At 37.1% G+C, this 19900-nt stretch overlaps 2 protein-coding genes and 1 long non-coding RNA gene across 21 annotated transcripts; all 3 read left to right on the forward strand.

Moving 5' to 3' along the window:
- Positions 1-583: 583 nt before the first annotated feature.
- On the forward strand, positions 584-7458 carry LOC104757523 (uncharacterized). Of its 19 annotated transcripts, none has more exons than XR_015585628.1 (7): positions 599-2988; positions 3058-3217; positions 3356-3463; positions 3835-3970; positions 4112-4195; positions 4276-5563; positions 5702-5925. XR_015585628.1 is itself a non-coding variant. In XM_087493556.1 (6 exons), exons 1-6 carry the CDS (start codon positions 2048-2050, stop codon positions 4789-4791), a joined length of 1779 nt encoding a protein of 592 aa, XP_087349682.1. In that variant the 5' UTR covers positions 584-2047; the 3' UTR covers positions 4792-5925. The 19 variants fall into 19 exon arrangements, 11 of the variants coding, with proteins under 11 accessions (XP_087349682.1, XP_087349689.1, XP_087349686.1 ...); XR_015585629.1 differs by having other exon boundaries at positions 4300-5563; XR_015585630.1 differs by having other exon boundaries at positions 4300-5168.
- Positions 7459-9271: 1813 nt separating this feature from the next.
- LOC104759588 (protein argonaute 2) lies at positions 9272-13270 on the forward strand. The gene is made up of 3 exons (XM_087495540.1): positions 9272-10050; positions 10283-11444; positions 11528-13270. Exons 1-3 carry the CDS (start codon positions 9528-9530, stop codon positions 13005-13007), a joined length of 3165 nt encoding a protein of 1054 aa, XP_087351666.1. The 5' UTR covers positions 9272-9527; the 3' UTR covers positions 13008-13270.
- Positions 13271-15749: 2479 nt separating this feature from the next.
- On the forward strand, positions 15750-17701 carry LOC104757525 (uncharacterized). Its single transcript, XR_015587280.1, has 5 exons — positions 15750-16462; positions 16701-16779; positions 17067-17149; positions 17280-17348; positions 17657-17701. It is a non-coding gene; the product is annotated as an uncharacterized LOC104757525 (long non-coding RNA).
- Positions 17702-19900: the final 2199 nt, after the last annotated feature.

Consider the following 19900-nt stretch of genomic DNA (forward strand, 5'->3'; position numbering starts at 1 on the left):
TCTTGATTGAAAGATAAAATTGTGATAGTTTTATAAAAAAAATTAGATGGGTCTTTTAGAAAAGTGCGTGCATTAGAATTAGCAGATATTCAAGCTTAAAATTTTAATTTAGTTTACTATTTTATTATTAGTTTTTAATTTAACTTTGACCAAAATTAAAAAGATTTAAATATAGTATTCGCCTTATATGGGCATTTTTTTATAATAACTTCAAAATTAAATAAAAACTTAAAAATATTGATTATGACTCGATAATGTTAAATCACAAGTTTGTATTATGCATCAGTGCACAAAATTTAACTATATATAAAACTAGATAAAGGCTCCTGTGAAAATACTGGCATAGGAATTAGTTTTTTATTTATGATATTTAAAAATATTGATTATGACTCGATAATACTAAATCACAAGTTGGTAACTTGGTGTACTCCACAAAAATTAACTATATAAATAAACATTCAAATATGTTTCTTTTGACAACCCATACTGCCATACACAGTACGTATGGTTTTTTTTTTTTTTGGACAAACACACAGTACGTATGGTTAATATACAAGTTTCTTCAACAAATAAAAAAAATGATGTGAATGAAATACTTGGTAGTTGGTAGTTTAGTACAGACGAGGAAAAAAAAGACAACATCAAAAGACTTTTCTCTCTCTTTCTAGACGACTCTAAAGGCGATTTCAAACCGACATACCACCGACTTACTTTTCCGGCGGTTTTCTTCCATTTAGTGCGGATCTCTGTCTCCGGTTGTGGTGCCAGTCAGCTAAACTCCATCTCTATAGTGGAATTTCATCTTAAAAAGCTATAAAATGTCGAAAGAATTATGGGAAGTTATGCAAAACCTCAATTTGGGATCAGAAAGAACCCCTATGAGGATGTCTATGGAAGCTATGAGAGCTCGTGAAGTAAGTAATCGCTTAAGTCTAGTTGTTAAATGTTTAAATCCCCAACACCAGAAACCAATTGGAATGAAAAGTGCCCTACCAAAAGCTTGGAAATCGCAAGGCCGAGTAACAAGCAGGATAAACGATGATGGTACGGTCCAATTTTTCTTCAAGGCAGAGCATCACTTGTTAACAGTTCTTGAAAATGGTCCTTGGCACTATAACCTTTGGATGGTGGCAATTGATCGATGGACAAGGCGTACTCTTCCTACCTTCCTAACAGAAATCTCTTTCTGGGTAAAGATTCTAAATATACCTGAAGACTACAGATCCGAAGCTGTTGTTCGTGAAATTGGAGGAGTTCTAGGGCATATTGATGAAGTCAAGTATAACGAACCTACTGAAGATTCTGATGGTGAGGTTTGGGCTCATGTTGGTATGAATATCAACAATAGGCTGATTTTTGTCAGGTATGTTGAGTTTGATCCATTCCAACCACCAGTTATGATTAGATTCATATTTCCCAAACTTCGAAAGTTTTGTTTTCGCTGCGGATCACTACGACATGAAGAATCAGTTTGTGATTATGTGACTCAACTTCCACTTATTGATGATGAGGCAATTCAAAATGTCCTAGAACCAATGCAAAGAGAAATCCAGAGAGAAGATGAAGATATGAGTGGTAATGTTGATTCTTCTACTCCAGTAGTTGGTGACATAAGACCAATGCTCCCACCTAGGTTGTGTGATATTGATGATATGTCTATCACTCCTGATTTCAATAATATCACTACGAAAGAGTATGGAGCCACATCCAAGGCGGATGTTAGAAACAAAAACAAGGCGTTAGTAATAGAACCAAAAGACGAGACCTTTGCTAATGTCATTAAGGAAGCCTGTTTGATCACCCAACCAATGCATCAAGGTGAATCTGATCATCAAAATGAGCCAGAAATCCCAAAAGAATTTGATTACCAGGAAGTCGCACAAAAGAAAGAAGTAGGAGATGAACCTATAAAGGATATGGATAGAGGTCAAAAAAGAAAGGGAGAAGATATTCCAGCTGAAGACCAAGCCTTAACTTCTAAACCAAGATTCCAAAGCAAGTCTCAGATAAAGGGGAGGGTGGAAACCCCTAAACTACCCCACCAAAAATGAGGATAATGCATTGGAATTGTCAGGGGCTTAAGAGAAATCCTCTGACAATTTCATATCTAAAAGATATCAGGAAGTTGCATAAACCTGATATCTTATTCCTCATAGAGACAAAGAATGGTTATAAATATGTAGATAATATAAGGCAGGATCTGGGCTTTCCTTATAGTTTTATTCTCCCTTCTGATGGTCTTAGCGGAGGTATGGCTATTTTTTGGAATGATACAGTACAAGTAGACTTTCTGGATCAACCAACTTTGAACTATACAGATATGTATATATCGGAACCTGGCTCCCCAATTTTTTGCCTTACTTATGTCTATGGGGACCCTGATCAGAAACAACGTAACAATATGTGGGATAAGATGGCGTTGTGGGCTTCTATGGGAATGTACAGGAGTAAACCAAGGTTAGTGTTGGGAGACTTCAATGATATCAAGAGTAATGAAGAAAAGTTAGGAGGACCTCAAAGATCTGAAACATCATTCAAAAAGTTTAGACGAATGCTATACATTTCTGGTCTGCATGAGCTAAAAACAACAGGAGGAAAGTACACTTGGCTTGGGCATAGATATTCTTATGAAATCCAGTCTTGTATAGATAGAGCAGTGGCTTCAACAGAGTGGCAAGATGTTTTTCCAAAAGCTTATGTTCAGTTATTGGACTGGATAGGATCTGATCATAGACCACTTTTGGTTCACACTGGTAATGAAAGGAAGAAAGGATTTCCTCTATTTAGATATGACAACAGATGGAGATTTAATAAGGAGATAAAACAAAAGCTAATGACGACATGGAACTCCGAGTGTCATTATCTTCCAGCAGACCAGTTTCATGAAGCTCTAAGAAGATGCAGATCGTGTCTTTCAAAATGGAAAACGCAAAACATCAACAATTCAGCAAAGAAAATACAGGATTTGAAGACTCGGATTCAACAAGCGTATAATTCTCACCCCTTGGATTTTAATAAGATTACTACTTTGAAATCTGCTTTAACAAATGAATACAGGATGGAGGAGGAATACTGGAGAACAAAAAGCAGAGTTCAATGGCTTCAAGCTGGGGATAAAAACACAAAGTTTTTCCACGCAAAAACAAAGCAGAGAAGAAACTACAACACAATCAATGCAATCACAGATGCAAATGGAGTGATCTGCACTACTGAAAAGGTATTAATAGAGCGATTGTAGATTACTTTGAAGCTCTATACTGTTCGGAAAATAAAGGCAACACTGATGAAGTCGTTAAACATATAAAGCCTTGTATCTCAAATGAAATGAACGAAGCTCTAACTAAACCTATTACAGAGGAGGAACTATACCAAGCTGTTCACCAGATGGCAAGAGAAAAAGCTCCAGGACCTGATGGTTTTAACCCAGGATTCTACCAAGATCATTAGTCCACAATTCATACAGGTGTGTTTAACTTTGCTAAGTCATTTTTCGAAGAGTGCAACCTTGACCCAAAAATAAATCGAACACACATCTGTTTAATCCCAAAGATAGAGAAACCGATAGAGGTTAAAGATTACAGACCGATTAGTCTTGCAAATGTAGCATATAAAATTATATCAAAAGTTCTAGCTGATAGACTTAAACCATGGTTAAATACAATTATATCTGCAAACCAATCAGCTTTTATTCCAGGGAGACTGATCACAGATAATGTATTAATTGCCCATGAGCTCCTTCATTCTCTCCATACAAAAAAACGAGTTCAACATTATATAGCTGCTAAACTAGATATCAGTAAAGCTTTTGATAAAGTTGAGTGGTATTTTGTTGAGGCAATTATGAGACAGATGGGATTTTCAGAAGTATGGTGTAATTGGATTATGAAGTGTATCTCTACAACATCATACTCGGTGCTTATCAATGGTCAACCAGTGTGTCATATAAAGCCACACAGAGGCATTAGACAAGGTGACCCAATCTCACCATACATTTATTTGTTATGTACAGAGGCATTGTCTGCTTTAATTCAGGAAAATATTAGATTGGGGAAACTTCATGGATTTAAAGCAAGTAGAAACGGCCCTGCAATCTCTCATTTATTTTTTGCAGATGACTCACTATTATTCTGCAAAGCTACAGAGGAGGAATGTGCAACCTTACTAAATATTCTCAACCAATATGAACAAGCTTCAGGTCAGGCTGTTAACTTTCAGAAATCTGCCATTACTTTTTGTAAAGGTATTGATTCGGATAAAAGAAAACATATTTGTCAGATGATGAAGATTTGCAAAACGCAGGGCTTTGGTAGATATCTTGGGTTACCTGAATTCATTGGAAGAAACAAAACAAATGCATTCTCTTACTTAGCACAAAGAGTAGATCAAAAAATAGACAGCTGGTATACTAAACTCCTATCACCTCCAGGAAAAGAAGTGCTTCTCAAGTCGGTGATCACAGCCATTCCTTCTTATAGTATGTCTTGCTTCCTTCTGCCCTCAAGAATAATAAATCATATTACAAGAGCTATGAGACATTTCTGGTGGTCAAGCAATAAAGATAAGAAAAATATTCCTTGGGTGGCATGGAACAAAATTACTGATCCAAAAAGTATTGGAGGAATAGCGGTAAGAGACTTGAAGGATTTCAACATTGCTCTCTTGGCCAAACAAAGCTGGAGGATTCTACAGAAACCAAACTCACTCATGGCAAGAGTTCTTAAAGCTAAGTATTTTCCAAAGACAAGTCTTCTCAAGGCTCCAGTTAAAGCAAATTCAAGTTATGCATTGTAACATCCGCGAACCGGATTTTGTGATTTTGAAAGGAGTGTCGATCGACACCCTAGTGGCATCGATCGACACCACTAATTTCTGGGTTCGGCCGGTTTGATTAATTGCCGAATTGGTTCGGTTTGGTTCAATTAAATCCCTAAATCATGTTATAAGCGTCTAAGGACGAGTTTAAGGGTTTTTGGGGAGTTATTTGGTCGCCGCTTAGTGAAAGAAAGAGAGAAAAGAGAGAGAAACGTTTTTGTGACTTTATGGGCTTGTTCTTGGAGTTTTTGGAGAGATCTGAGGCTGTAGGAGGGTTAGTTGTTGCTGGAATCGAAGGGGGAGCTTCTGGAGGTGTTGTTTTCCACGTTTCTCAATCCAATCTTCCTGTTCTTGAGGTGAGTGCTTGACCATGGTTGATCTAAGCATGAGATCTCTCTTGTTTGTGTGTTTTCTTTGCTGTTTGTGTTGTTTTGTTGCTTGGGTTCGTTGCTTTTGTGATTCTCAGTGATTTCTGAGGTAATTGGGTGAGTTTGGAACGGATTCGGGATGGTTTGGAATCGGGATTCGTCGTTCGTGTTCGCGCAGTTCGCGTCTGCAGATATGGCATCGATCGATACCATTTGAGCATCGGTCGACACTTTTGGTTCAGCATCGGTCGACACTTTCTTGTGGCATCGGTCGACACTTTTGGTTCAGCATCGGTCGACACCTTTGGTTCAGCATCGGTCGACACTTTCTGGTGGCATCGGTCGACACTAGTCTCAACCGAGACTTGTTTTCCTGGTTTGATGTATTGCTTGTGTTTTGTTTGCTTACATAACTTGAGGGTCTCATATGCTTGTGTGTATAACCCAGTAGATGGGAGGACGGCCTCACTAAGTATTTATGATAATACTTACGCATCTCAATTGTTGTTTGTATTGTGCAGGTAAAGGAAAAGTGTGATCGTGGAATCAAAGGCGATGAAGAGGAGGATGTTCTAGAGGCTTGATTGATTGTGGTCTAGCTGTTGTTAGGTTGCTAGATTAAGTCATTGGAACATTGTAGGATGTTAGCTTTTGGTTATTTCTTTGTTTGGATTATGGTGTTATTGGTTATTGGATTATTTATGTTGGAATTTTAGTGGTTTAATGGAATTGTTTTATTTGGTTATCCGCATTTATTGATTGTTGTTAGGATGTTAGTGGGTATGGGACCACTAGTAAAATTAAGGTAAAAAAAAAAAGAAAAAAAACGGGAAGGGTTGTTTCATTTTGGAAAAGTATTTATCAAGGTACAAAACTTATCTCACATGGCTTAAAATATATTGTTGGAAATGGAAACCAGATTGAAGTATGGCATGATAATTGGCTTCCACTAAACCCATCAAGACCAGCACGCGGAATGGGAGTGCACATGTATCCATCTCTAAAAGTTAGTGATCTATTAACATAGGGTACTTGTAATGAAGAGTTTCTTTCTCGAATCATCGAACAGGAGGATGTTAGTCACATAAAAAATATTCGTCCCTCCATCACCAGATCCAATGATGTAATCAGTTGGTTATACACCAAGGATGGGAGATACACGGTTAAATCTGGTTACCACCTCCAGCGTAAAATCTCTCATGAGGCTTCCCAAGTCGAAGATTCAATACTCAATAGTGTTGTATCCAAGACATTTTCACAGATTTAGAATCAAAAAGTTCCTCAAAAAATCAAACACTTCTGGTGGAGATGTCTTCATAATGCATTACCAACGACAGAGAACCTCAAAAAAAAGAAGAATAATAGGAGATAATAACTGTCAAAGATGTGGTGAAGCTGTGGAGAGTATAAATCATCTCCTTTTTCAGTGTAGAATAAGTAAGGAGATTTGGAACCACTCCCTGGGCTCTTATCATTCAGGTACTACTACTTTTTCACATTCAGTTCAACAAAATGTAGATTTTTTGCTGAATTTAAATAACAGCCAAAGAAAGGATGTAAGTGTTTTCCCTTTCATTGGTTGGCATATATGGAAAGCAAGAAATGACCTTCTCTTCAAGAACAAAAAACATTCCAGATATTATCAATGGAGCTTTTGTGGATTTACAATATTGGAAAGATTGTTTACTCTATAACCAAGCAGAGCCAAATAATGGAACATCTCAAGGAGAAGCAAAACAGTATTTGGCAAAAAAGGAGAACACAGGAGATATAAATATGAAGACCAATGATTACTGTTGTTTTGTTGATGGATCATGGGTCTCTCCTTCTGAAAATGCAGGAATTGGTTGGGTGCTTTGCAATTCATATGACCAAATCATATTCCAAGGAAAAGCATCTGTTAAACCAATGAACACACCTCTTGAGGTAGAAGCTGAGGCATTAAGGTCAGCATTAATTCAAGTTATTAAGCTTGGATATAAAAATGTCATGTTTTGTGGAGATGCATCTGTTTTATATTGTAAGCTCATTCATTTCTTGAAGGACGAACAGAAGAATCAAGAGGAGCACTCTATCCTTGCTACTTATCTGGCGGATATAAGGAATCTTAGTAGATCCTATGATAAGATTTCTTTTGTAAAGATCCCTCGTAATATAAATTTTAAAGCTGATAGTCTTGCCAAACATGCTAGAATGCAAAAGTTAAGTTATGTAATATCATGGACTGATGTAAATTAGTGTTCTATTTAATAAAAGTTTTGTTGCCGACAAAAAAAAATAGTAGAGACGAAAAAAGTTTCTAACATACGGCCCAAGTGCTAATCTATTCATTAATCAAACAATAGGCCCAATTATGCTAAATCAATTATTTAATCAGACAATAACTAACATAAGAGAAAAAAAAAACATTATGATCAACTACAAATGCATTAATATTCTTAACTAGATTTGGATCCGTGCTACAGCACAGATTGAAATACATTTTATTATTTTTAAAATATTATATATGTAATTGTATATAATATTATTTGGATGCAACTCATGCAAATAATTTTTATTGTAAATATTATTCATGAAATGTAAATGTATTATGTAAGTCTTATATTGTTAATTTTAACCCGTGTTAGAGTATATAAAATTATTAATCCGTGCTAGAGTGTGTCCAGCAGCTTCCGTGCTAGAGTATATAAAAATTTAACTCGTGCTTGAGTTTGTAAGTCTTAAAATTATAATATAAAAACAAAATTCAATCTGTGCTCTAGCATGGTCCTAATTTTTATTGAACGTTATGGTTTATCAATAAAATCTATGAAAAGTAAATTTCTAATATTGTGTTTAAAGATCTTTGGAAACAATTTGATATATAACTAAAATCTTCTGAAAATACAGTTTGAAAGATCCATGATTTTATTTATTACCATTAATATATCAATTATCAATTTGGAGTATCTCCAATTAAGGTTGCACCCAATATTTAGGTGTAACCATTAATATATGAATTAATCTATAACTTATCTATAACCTATTTGTAATCATTTATAATGAATTAAAAATATAAAGTCTACAAAAACTATATTGTGTACTTCTTTTTATTAAAAAGGAGATCATTTGAAATAACTCCGCGATTATAATTTTAAATTAAATAATATAATTTAATCACTATAATATAAACTATATTGTGTACTTCTCTTTATTTTATATTATAATATAAATAATATAAACTATGTTATGTACTTTTCTTTTATTAAAAAGAAGATCATTTGAAATAACTATGTTGTGATCTTCATGATATATTTGCTCCATGATTTATGGATTTATTATTTATTATCTATATACTTCACGATTTATGAATTTATTATTTATTATATATATATAAAGAGTTATCTTATGAAGAGTATATGGTTAATGTATATCTTATATATAACCTATTAGTATGCATTTGTAACCATTTATATTTTTTATAAAGTCTACAAAACTTAAGTTGTGTACTTCCCTTTTATTAAAAGGGGATAACTCAAACATATAAATAAAATCTAACTTAACAAAAATATGTACATATGAATAATTTAATCAAATAACTAGAATAGGCACATTTGAATAGAGGTCAATAGTATGATATATATACATATAAAAACATAAATGTATTACAAAAAAAAAAAACAATTTTAAAGCTACCGTTACAGCGTCTAACAACCAAAACTTTAAAGACAAACTTACTACAAGTTACTACTACTAATCAGTAGTATTAATTATTTACAAGTACCAAGTTTTTATTTACACCCATGCTTTAAACACATTCCTGTAGTGGTTAGTTAATTCATAATGATGGAAGAACGTCTTTAACAAAAAAAAATAATGATGGAAGAACGTGAAACAGTTACGTAAAAGATTGTGCACACGAAAAGTCCTGGTTAATCGTGGTTTCAAGATAAACATGAAACTTTTGTTGTAATTAAAGATAAAAGTTGTAATTAAGGAATAAACAATAAAGTATAGAACAAGAAAAAGAGACGAGACGACGACAATTAAAAAGTAAAAAAAGTAACAAGACGATTGTACTTTCCATGTTTTACGGTGGGTTTACAAAAGGAACATTCGAGAACTTTTTTTTTTTACCAAAACTCTCCTTACCAGTTAAGGCTTCTTCTCTTTTTTTTTTCTTCTTTATAATAGCTTCTCTGAGACAAATTCTTTATTGGCTTCTTTATTAAAAACCTCGGATTGGTTCTTCGTTCACACAAGTTGTGTTGTGTGTATTAGTTGTTTAACTTCCGCAGAGCCAAAAGCTTTTTATTTTATTTTTCACTAAAGTGTCTTCCCGTTACGATCCAATCAAATCCTAATCCTATGGAGCGAGGTTGTTACCGAGGTGGTCGTGGTGATGGCCGTGGCAGAGGCGGCGGAGGTCGTGGTGATGGTGGTGGTGGAGGTCGTGGTTACGGCGGAGGAGGAGGTGGAGGAGACCGTGGTCGCGGTTATGGAGGCGGAGATCGCGGTCGTGGTCGCGGCTCAGAGCGAGGCGGCGGGAATCGTGGTCAAGGTCGCGGTGAGCAACAGGATTTCAGAAGCCAGAGTCAGTGGGGACCTCCTTCAGGTCACGGTGGCCGGGGGACTCAGTTCCAGCAACCTCGACCACAGGCGACTCAGGTGACACAAGCGGTTCCGCAGCCACAAGTGACACAACCAGGACCTCCGTCAGGGTACGGTGGCCGTGATACTCAGTTGCAACAACCTCGTCCACAGGCGGCTCAGGTGACACAAGTGAGTCATGCTGGGGGCGCCGCTAGGGGCGCTTGGGGTCGTAAGCCACAGGTTCCTTCTGATTCGGCTTCTCCGTCCACCTCCGTCGTGGTTACTGAACCCGTTCGTGGTATGCTCTCAATTTTTTGTTTTCATACCCTTGGGAATTGAGATTAGGGAAAATTCAGAAACGATTATAATAAAATGATTGAGCTTAATTATGAATCATTAGGGAGATTTTGTGAATTGAGATTGGTGAAAATTTCATAAAACGATTACGATAAAATGATTGCAACTTAATTATGATTATTTTTGTGATTATTTTGTTTGAGCTAAGAGTTGTTTGTATATTAATTTGACAGTTGCTGAAGTTGTGATTCCAAGACCATCTGTACAAGTTGCGTCTACTGATAAGAAAGAACCAATGAAGCGACCTGATAGAGGCGGTGTTGTGGCTGTGCGGCGTGTTAATCTATATGTCAATCATTTTAGAGTCAACTTCAATCCTGATAGTGTCATAAGACATTATGATGTTGAAATCAAAGGAGATAATCCTACTAAGAAGATATCGAGGTTTGAGCTAGCTATGGTCAGGGACAAGGTGTTCACCGACAATCCCGGCGAGTTTCCCTTTGCTATGACTGCTTATGATGGTCAGAAGAACATTTTCAGCGCGGCTGAACTGCCTACGGGTTCATTCAAGGTGGAGTTCCCTGCAACTGAAGAGATGAGAGGTCGTAGCTATACGTTTACCATCAATCAGGTGAATGCTCTGAAGCTACGTGACTTGAAAGAGTACATGACAGGGAGCACGTCTTTGAATCCGCGTGATGTATTGCAAGGGATGGATGTTGTCATGAAAGAGCATCCTTCCAAGTGTATGATCACAGTTGGTAAAAGCTTTTTCACTCGTGAGACTGAGCCTGATGAAGACTTTGGCTTCGGGGTTGCACCTGCGAAAGGGTATCGTCATACTCTGAAGCCCACGGCACAAGGTTTATCATTGTGCTTGGACTACTCCGTTTTGGCGTTTCGCAAAGCAATGTCAGTCATCGAGTACTTGAAGTTGTACTTTAACTGGTCTGATATGCGTCAGTTCAGGAATTGTAGGCGTGATGTGGAAAGGGAATTGACTGGTTTGAAAGTCACTGTCAATCATCGAAAGAACAAGCAGAAACTCACCATTGTAGGGCTGAGTATGAAAGACACAAAAGACATCAAATTTGATCTTATTGACCAAGAGGGAAACGAGCCGCCAAGAAAAACTACCATTGTTGAGTATTTCAGGATCAAGTATGGAAGAGACATTGAACACAACGATATTCCTTGCTTGGATTTGGGGAAAAATGGTCGGGAAAATTTAGTCCCCATGGAGTTCTGCGACTTGGTTGAAGGTCAGATTTATCCAAAGGATGACTTAGATAAGGATTCGGCGTTGTGGTTAAAGAAGTTGTCACTGGTCAATCCACAACAAAGGCAGAAAAATATAGATAAGATGATAAAGTCTCGTAATGGACCGAGCGGGTATGTGTACAAAGAACTTCACTTTTATTTTCTCTTTTAAAATTTTTGTCAATCTAATCCTTTTGTATGTGTGTTTATGACAGTGGAGAAATCATTGGAAACTTCGGATTGAAAGTGGATACAAACATGACACATGTGGAAGGTCGTGTACTAAAGGCCCCAACATTGAAGTTGGCAGATAGAGGGAGAGCTGTGAGCGAGGAACCCAACGCGAGACAGAACAACCAATGGAACCTTATGAAGAAGGGAGTCACAAGGGGATCTATAGTCAAGCATTGGGCTGTACTTGACTTCACCGCATCCGAGAGATATAACAAGATGCCTAATGACTTTGTGGATGCCCTGATGGAACGTTGTTGGAAACTTGGGATGCAGATGGAGCCTCCTATCGTTTACAAAACATCCAGAATGGATACGCTTTCTAATTGTAATGCTCTTGAGGAGTTGCTTCGGTCCGTAATTGAAGAGGCTTCTCGTAAGCATGGCGGGGCTCGTCCTACTCTTGTTCTTTGTGCTATGTCCGGGAGGGCCGATGGCTACAAGACTCTGAAATGGGTAGCAGAAACCAAACTTGGTCTGGTAACTCAGTGTTTCTTGACCGGGTCTGCCACTAGAGGAGGTAGAATTTCTGATCAGTACCTTGCAAATCTTGCCCTCAAGATGAACGCAAAGGTTGGTGGAAGCAACGTCGAGCTGATGGATAATACTTTCTCTTTCTTCCAAAAAGGTGATGAGGTCATGTTCATTGGTGCCGATGTCAATCATCCCGCTGCTCGAGACAAGATGAGCCCGTCTATTGTTGCTGTTGTGGGTACTCTAAACTGGCCTGCAGCTAACCGTTATGCAGCTAGAGTCATTGCCCAGCCTCACCGTAAAGAGGAAATACAAGGATTTGGGGATGCTTGCTTGGAGCTTGTCAAAGCTCATGTTAAGTCCACTGGGAAACGACCTAACAAGATTGTGATATTCCGTGATGGTGTCAGCGATGGTCAGTTCGATATGGTTCTCAATGTGGAGTTGCTTGATGTCAAGCTGACTTTTGAGAAGAATAATTACAATCCAAAGATAACGGTCATCGTAGCACAGAAACGTCACCAAACCCGTTTCTTCCCCGCTACAAGCAATGATGGAAGTGATAAGGGCAATGTGCCTTCAGGTACGGTTGTTGATACTAAAGTCATTCACCCGTATGAGTATGATTTCTACCTATGCAGTCACCACGGAGGGATCGGGACAAGCAAACCGACTCATTACTACACTCTTTGGGATGAACTTGGATTCACATCAGATCAGGTTCAGAAGCTCATCTTCGAGATGTGTTTCACTTTCACTCGCTGCACCAAACCCGTCTCTCTTGTTCCTCCGGTTTATTATGCTGACATGGTTGCCTATAGAGGAAGGATTTACCATGAGGCAAGCTCTCGTGAGAGGAACATTAGGCAGCCGAGGGGAGCTTCTACGTCTGCTGCTTCGCTTGCCTCTTCATTATCATCTCTTACAATAGAGGACAAAGCAATTTTCAAGCTGCACACAGAGCTTGAGAATGTTATGTTCTTCGTCTGAAGAAGAGTGTGAGTTTTTTTGTGTTTAGGGTCCCAAGCTGAACTTAATACTATATTCGGAATCGGAACGCCCCGAGAACGCAGTTTTACTCCTTTTTTCTGGTTAGAAAGGAGTTTGTGCGTGAATCTAATTGGGTTTTTCGCAGTGTGTTTCTTTCATTTTGGTTGGTGTGTTGAAATGAATTTCTATTTGGTGTTGTAATGCTCTTTAGAGCAGAAACCACGTCTTTGTGTTTTTTGGTTTTATAGTATTTCAGACTCATATTTTGCTTGCGTTTTGAAAATTTGGTTATTAGTTTTATTAAACCTTAAGATTTTACAGATGAGACAGGAATATATTGTTAGTTTCGCTTTTACATGTTCAGTTTGTGTCTGAAGTTTAGTAATTGCATTTATCGTGTCCGGTTGTTACAGAAGTATATGGTGAAGCTCTGTTGCATCATTCGATTAATTCATCATTCCCTTCAACTTTTGAGCCTTGTAGACTAACACGTAAAAATACAATACAAAAGATCATCAATATGAATAAAAATATAGGCTAGTCTCTGAACTCTGAAGACCTGCTCTTAAACATTATTTATCTTCAAATGTAATTAATATTTTTCTTTTACCATTTACCTTTCTTCTACGCTTTCTTATAGTGATATATTCATTTGTTAACTTATTTTAGCCGCATTACATAGGTGGAGTGGGTTGACCAGTGAACTTGTTAACTCGTGTGTGCTCCTCTCTTTCTCTCAGACTGTCATATATTCGTCATTCTCTCTGTTTATTGTTCTACTTCCTGAGTTACATTCATTTGTACTGTCTCAAACTACCTTGGATTGATGGATTCTATTGGATTTAAGCTCATAAATTCGCGTTTTTAAGCCTCTGAACCTTAACAAGACTCGTTACTTTCTTAGATGATGAAGTAGAAGCAGTACCTGCGAATCTGCGATGGGCAGTCCTCTCTGTTAGCAACTTGAGGTTCATGCATGTCATCTTTGATTCTTAAATTAGATGCTAAAGATGTCATATAAGCTTTTCTAACTCAACATGCTTTGCTTTTGCTTGATCTCGACCTATTCTATCAAGACATACCAGTCCTAACTCCTAAAGTAATGCCACAACTGCAAAAAGTAGCAAAGTTTTCCATCTCTTAAACTCTTTAAGCCCTATTGTTCCAAGATTGTGAACTTAAGTAACAAGATTAAGGCTGATAAAAATCATGAACTCCCAGTTTAATCAATAGAGAAATGGAAAAAATAAGATAAACTCTGTCATGTGTAACGTTTTCACCATAGAGCAAACCGGTATCGCCGAGAAAGGTAACGGCGGAGCCTAACCCTCGTGTATGTGTTGTCATGATGGTTAAACCGAGAAATTAAACAAGCTAAACCATGGATCATGCATAGTCAATGTATAGAACCGATCATAATGGTTGTGAAGAGGTAAAGAGGTGAGTCGTTGACGTGTTGTGTCACGTGAAGAGGTGAGTCGTTGATGTGTAGTGTTGATGGTTTCCTCGGTTGGTTTAGTTTTGTATTCCATCGAATCAGGGTCACGTCACTTATATGGTACAGTGTCGCTGAGTTATGGTTGTACATATTGCTAATCGAAAAGTGAGACAAGAGGAAGAGGAGAGAGAGAGGAGAGAAAAGTGACGTTTAAGCGATGGTTTTGGGAACCATTGATGGATCTGGTTGGTCATTTTGTGGCTGTGGGAAGCTCCGTTAGTGGTGGGAGAACAGAGCTGGAGTGAACAGAGAGGTCAAGAGGAGAAATAAAGTGAAAGAAGGTTGGAGATGTGGAGGAGTCGAATTTGGCGGATCTCTGGCGCCGTATATGACATTGTTACGGGAACCGGATGATACCGGTGTAATCTCCGTCAAGCCAAGGGTCGACAAAATCTGAGAGAGCATCATTTGTAGTTAATCTCGAAGAGTTATGTGCGTTGCTTCCTGTCCAAGTAATTACTGGAAACTGTGAAATCTGGGTGAACCCTAGAAACTGTTCAGAGATGGTTCTTTCTAGGCTAAAGCTATATGCAAATTTACCACGGTTAATGGTTTTCTGGTTTTAATATTTGATTCCAGCTCTTAAAGGATGATCAATTATTTTAGAGGTTTTGAGCTTAGCTTGATGAGAGACCATGCACTTAAGACTCGTACGGGTAATGACAGACTTGTGAAGTTTGTGTAACCAACAATATATTCTTTACTGTAAAACTTAAAACACAATCAGAAATAGTAATTAGGTGAATATTTTTATTTTGGATTCGAAAAAACAAAATAAAATTTAGTGATGTATCGGTATATGATTGGTCCAGTGGCTTTGCATAAAATTTTAATACTAGCTAGCTAGCTAGCTAGTTTAGAAACGTACATTACACAAACACATGCCTCACACATATTGGAGCTTGGTTCTTTGGGCGTTTGAGTCAAAAGTTAAAACTTATTTGAAGAATATATTTTATTGGGTGATAAGATGAGATATCTCCAAGTTTGACAATGTAAATCCCCACCTAATTTGATAAGATGAGATAGCTTATATGAATCATCTCCAAGTTCTATCCCCACGTCTTTTAAATCTTAAACATTTTTTTTTGTCTAATCTATCATTTAATCAAATTAAAATTGTAATCAATACAATAAAAACACAATGTGTTGCTTTCCTTGCTTGACACATCAGCTTCTGTATTGAAGCAGGCGTTGACACCTCAGTAAAAATCAACTACCTATCAAATTATAACAATTAATACAGCTAAGCTTTTTTTAATTACCTGGACAAAGCAAAACGAAAACGAGAACCTTTAATCAATCGTTCGATTTCTTTTCTTCCTCGCTGTGATACCTATCTTCTTCTTTGGCTTCTTTAAACCATCGACAGTGCTGCTGATCCTAGCCATGGCTCTCTCTACCAATCTAAGCGGATCTGAAGCTGATGTTAGCGCCATCGATGGTGGATCGGTTGTGATGGATTTCTTCTCCTTTTTTTCACCCTAACTGCGATTTCTGAAACCGAAGATTGATAGATATAATTCAATGAGGAAGAAGCTCCCAACATAACCAGTGACTACTCGCGTTTAAGGCTACGGGGGACTACCGACGGAAAACGCCGCACCCAAACCCATCTTGAAGCTTGCAGTTTAGGTTCGTGAATTGGTCTATGATGGCCGAAAACGCCGCCATGTATGTAAGCTCGACGATTAAGGAAGTACGGCGGAGCAAAGGATGTGTAGGCTGTGTGGAAGCTGAAAGGTGAGTCTGTTGTAAATGTGATTAAATTTTCAGGATTTTTGATATGATTACAGGTTTGGCAAACAAGAATACAGTGACCATCAGGCAGCTGATAAGGACCAAGTTATCACTTGGAAACACCATGACCAAGAGACAAAACAAGCCTAAGATTTCTGTTAACAAGTCTGTCCTCAAGAAGGAGTTCCCGAGGATAACAAAATCTGTTGTCAAAAAGGTATTTACTCATTTTAGGGACAAAGTGATTTGTGTGACAATGCCATTTCCAAAGATTGCACAAGGTTTGGCTTGCTTTAGTCTGTTCTAAACTATGATCCTTCTACTTTTCGTTTCCTGGTAACATAATTCTATTCTTATATGTCTATTAATTTTGTGGATTAAGGAAGATTTCTAGGCTGTGAATTTGAGATGGTTTTTTAAACTATGTGGTTGAACTTTGAAACTTGGAATTGTAGGAGATCTGAGGCAGAAAGATGAGTTCTCCGGTGAAAGAGGATACTCGGAGAGTTTTCATTCCCAAGGGAGAGCATGCTGGTAATGATGAAACTAAATTTCAGGATCAAGAAGGGAGTAGAAAAAGGAATGAGAGCTTAGTTTACTGTTGGGTTAAAATTGTTTGTTTATGTTGGGTTTGAATTTAGCTCACTTTGATGTATCAGTGGTTTCGATTTATGTTGAATTCTGTCTTCAAACATGTAGATAAGGGTTAATGGGTAGAGAAAAAGAGTGTTTTGGTTTTTTAGTCTGGTTAGATAGATTTAATTTTAGCTGTTTTTGAGATATGCTTGCTTAAAATATTATTGTTGTTGCTCTCTTTTTAGGTGGTGTCCTCTCAAAACGACAGGGGATGGTCGCAGAACTTAGATGACATGATTCTTGACTATCTAAAGCAACCTGCTTGCACGTGAGTTTGAGTTTGCTTCACCTTGCACCACTTCGAATCAAAACTCATTTAGTCTGCATGTAACTTTGAGTCTGCTGCGCACATTGCACCACCTAAAGTCGGTCTGATAATTGTTATTTGTTCATTGCAGTGCAAGACAACAGGGGATACACATTGATGAAATTGCTCAGCAATTGAAGATCCCAAAGAACAAGCTAAAGTATGCTCTTTTCTCATTTCTCCTTATAACCTCTATCTTGCACAACGTTAAGCGATCAAACTGATTAACCTCTATCTTCTCCGTTTTGGGATTTCTGTTTCAAGTTCGAAACTTTCTTTTTCAAGAGAATTTTGGGTTTTGAATCTTATCCAGTTTTGATCGAAATCAGTGAGAGTTCTTTGAGTCCTTAACTGTAGTTTCTGTGTACTAAAGTTATTGACATGAAAAGCTTTTATCTTTTGGTTTTTGAACTTATAGTTGATGTAAAGACTCTCTTGCTCTGCTTTTTTTTAGTGTGATTTGTATAGCTTTTTGTGGCAGTAGATTGAATCAAGGAGTTGAAAGTTTTTAAAGATTTTGAAAGTGTTTTAGAGATGGATGAGAGTAATCATGGAGGTTCATCAAGTTCACTCCCACCTTTTCTTACAAAAACATATGAGATGGTTGATGATTCTTCATCGGATTCGATCGTCTCGTGGAGTCAGAGCAACAAGAGTTTCATCGTTTGGAATCCACCGGAGTTTTCTAGAGACCTTCTTCCGAGATTCTTCAAGCACAATAACTTCTTGAGTTTTATCCGTCAGCTTAACACATATGTAAGTGTTGGTTGGTCTTTTGTGTTTTGTTTGTTTGATTTTGAATCAGTCATCTTCTTTGGTTGGTTTAGTTTAGTTTGGGTTTTTGTATTGTTTTGGGTTTATGTTTATTTCAGTTTTCTGTTAAATAATTGTAATTCTTTATTTAACTCTGCAATTTTTGAATACTTATATGTAATTGTTTATTTAAGTTTGCAATTTTTATTTACAGAATTAATATTAACAGAAAAATTAAATAAACTAAGTGACAAGAACAAGTATAAATATGTAATATGTTTTAAGAGATAAATTATGTGAGATTAAGGAGACAAATGTTGAAGTGGCTAAACTTAAAGTACTAAGATCTATCAAGAAAATTTACAATGTAAACATCAAAGAGTAATCTATCTTACTATTTCTGAGGGTTTGTGAGTGAGAAACAAATCAAAAACTAAGGGTTTGAAATTCCTAAACTTATTTTCAGGGTAATAAAATTAAAATATACTGTATTCAACAACTAACTTTATGAAATCAAAAATTCAAGTATCTAATAATAACAAAAAAACAAAGTCACCATTGAAATTATCAAAAATTTATGAAATTTGATTTCAAACAGCATAAATTTATGAAACTTAATTTTAGATAATATATATTAAATTATAAAATCGGGAAAAGAATAAAATACAAAAAAATATAACAAAAATAAAATAAAAATCCAATCTCGCGGCGTAGCGCGGGTCTAACCTAGTTAATACTTAAAACCAAAACCCCAAAATGTAAACATAAGTCGATACCTTTTATAAGTACCAGAGACAAAATCGAGAGAAAAAAAAATAGGGGTTTATATGGTTTCAGCAGTTGCGACATTGATTAAGGGAAGAGGATATCATTTGGTTCAAGGAAGTGCCTCGATTCTCAGGTTGCAATGAGGTAAGATATTTAAACTCTAATAGCATGACTGCAGTACATGTTTTGTAATTTTGAGATGATCTTTTTATCTTTTCTCCAATATTAATTAGTGGCGAAGTACATTGATTCTGAGAGAGAGTGGCGTCTTAAGATGTTGGAAGATGAAAGTGATCCAAGTGACCCAGACTTTGGAATTTCTGATGAAGACGACAATGATTCTCAAGTTCTTCCGATAGCGGATCCCATGAAGATGATGATGAAGAGTTGATGAACAAGTTTCAGTTAGAAATTGAAGATGGTGTTGCTCAATTTAGAGATGAGCTGCCGATGCAGCATAATGCGTGCCCTGAAAGTGACAGTGACAGTGACTCCGAACATGCCGAAGTGGTTCCGGTAAAACGAGGCCAACGGATCAGGCAAAGGGGAGATGGAAATTTACACTTTCGGCAAACATTTTCTACTGGTCTTGCGTTTAAGGAAGCTGTGTTAGATTATGCTCTTAAAACAGGAAACAATATAAAACAATCTAGGTGGGATCAGACGAAAGGCTTGAATACAAATGTGGTATGGATGGTTGCAATTGGAGAATATACTGCTCACTAAGCACCAAAAAGAAAATATGGCAGGTCACAGTGTTTAAAACTCACCATAATTTGCAGTAGAAACGGAGAGTGTGTGATGTTGACTGATCCGGTGATATATTGCGCGTTTGTTTATGGACAAGATAAGACATGATCCAGAAAATATGATGCCTATGAAGATTCAAGAGATGATTAAAGATCAATGGAAGCTCACTGCTACACGAAATCAATGTCAAGAAGCTAGAAAAAAAAAATCATTAAGGTGGCTGATAGATATTAGTGGTGTAAACTTGCTAAAAACAGAGTCACTGGAATACTTCTTTATTATTATGATATCGGAAATACAAGATTGAGAGAACTTACGGAATCTCTCCCTCCCCCTTACAACCAAAACGATCCAGAATCTAGATACCTCACCTCTCTCCCTTACTTTCTACTTTATACTACTTGTCTTATTCACCCTAGTAACCGTTGTGACTCCAGACGG

Source organism: Camelina sativa, chromosome 17, assembly GCF_030686135.1.
Source record: "Camelina sativa cultivar CO46 ecotype springtype chromosome 17, ASM3068613v1".
Classification (NCBI taxonomy): Eukaryota; Viridiplantae; Streptophyta; class Magnoliopsida; order Brassicales; family Brassicaceae; genus Camelina; species Camelina sativa.

Excerpts from the sequence above, each read along its gene's own strand:
- LOC104757523 (XM_087493554.1), top strand. The coding sequence starts at position 2,048 with ATGAGGATAATGCATTGGAATTGTCAGGGGCTTAAGAGAAATCCTCTG. Across the intron at positions 2,989-3,057 it reads AAGACTCGGATTCAACAAGC|GATGGAGGAGGAATACTGGA; the intron begins GTATAATTCTCA and ends AAATGAATACAG. Across the intron at positions 3,971-4,111 it reads ACACAGAGGCATTAGACAAG|ATGACTCACTATTATTCTGC; the intron begins GTGACCCAATCT and ends TATTTTTTGCAG.
- LOC104759588 (XM_087495540.1), top strand. The coding sequence starts at position 9,528 with ATGGAGCGAGGTTGTTACCGAGGTGGTCGTGGTGATGGCCGTGGCAGA. Across the intron at positions 10,051-10,282 it reads GGTTACTGAACCCGTTCGTG|TTGCTGAAGTTGTGATTCCA; the intron begins GTATGCTCTCAA and ends TTAATTTGACAG. Across the intron at positions 11,445-11,527 it reads TCTCGTAATGGACCGAGCGG|TGGAGAAATCATTGGAAACT; the intron begins GTATGTGTACAA and ends TGTTTATGACAG.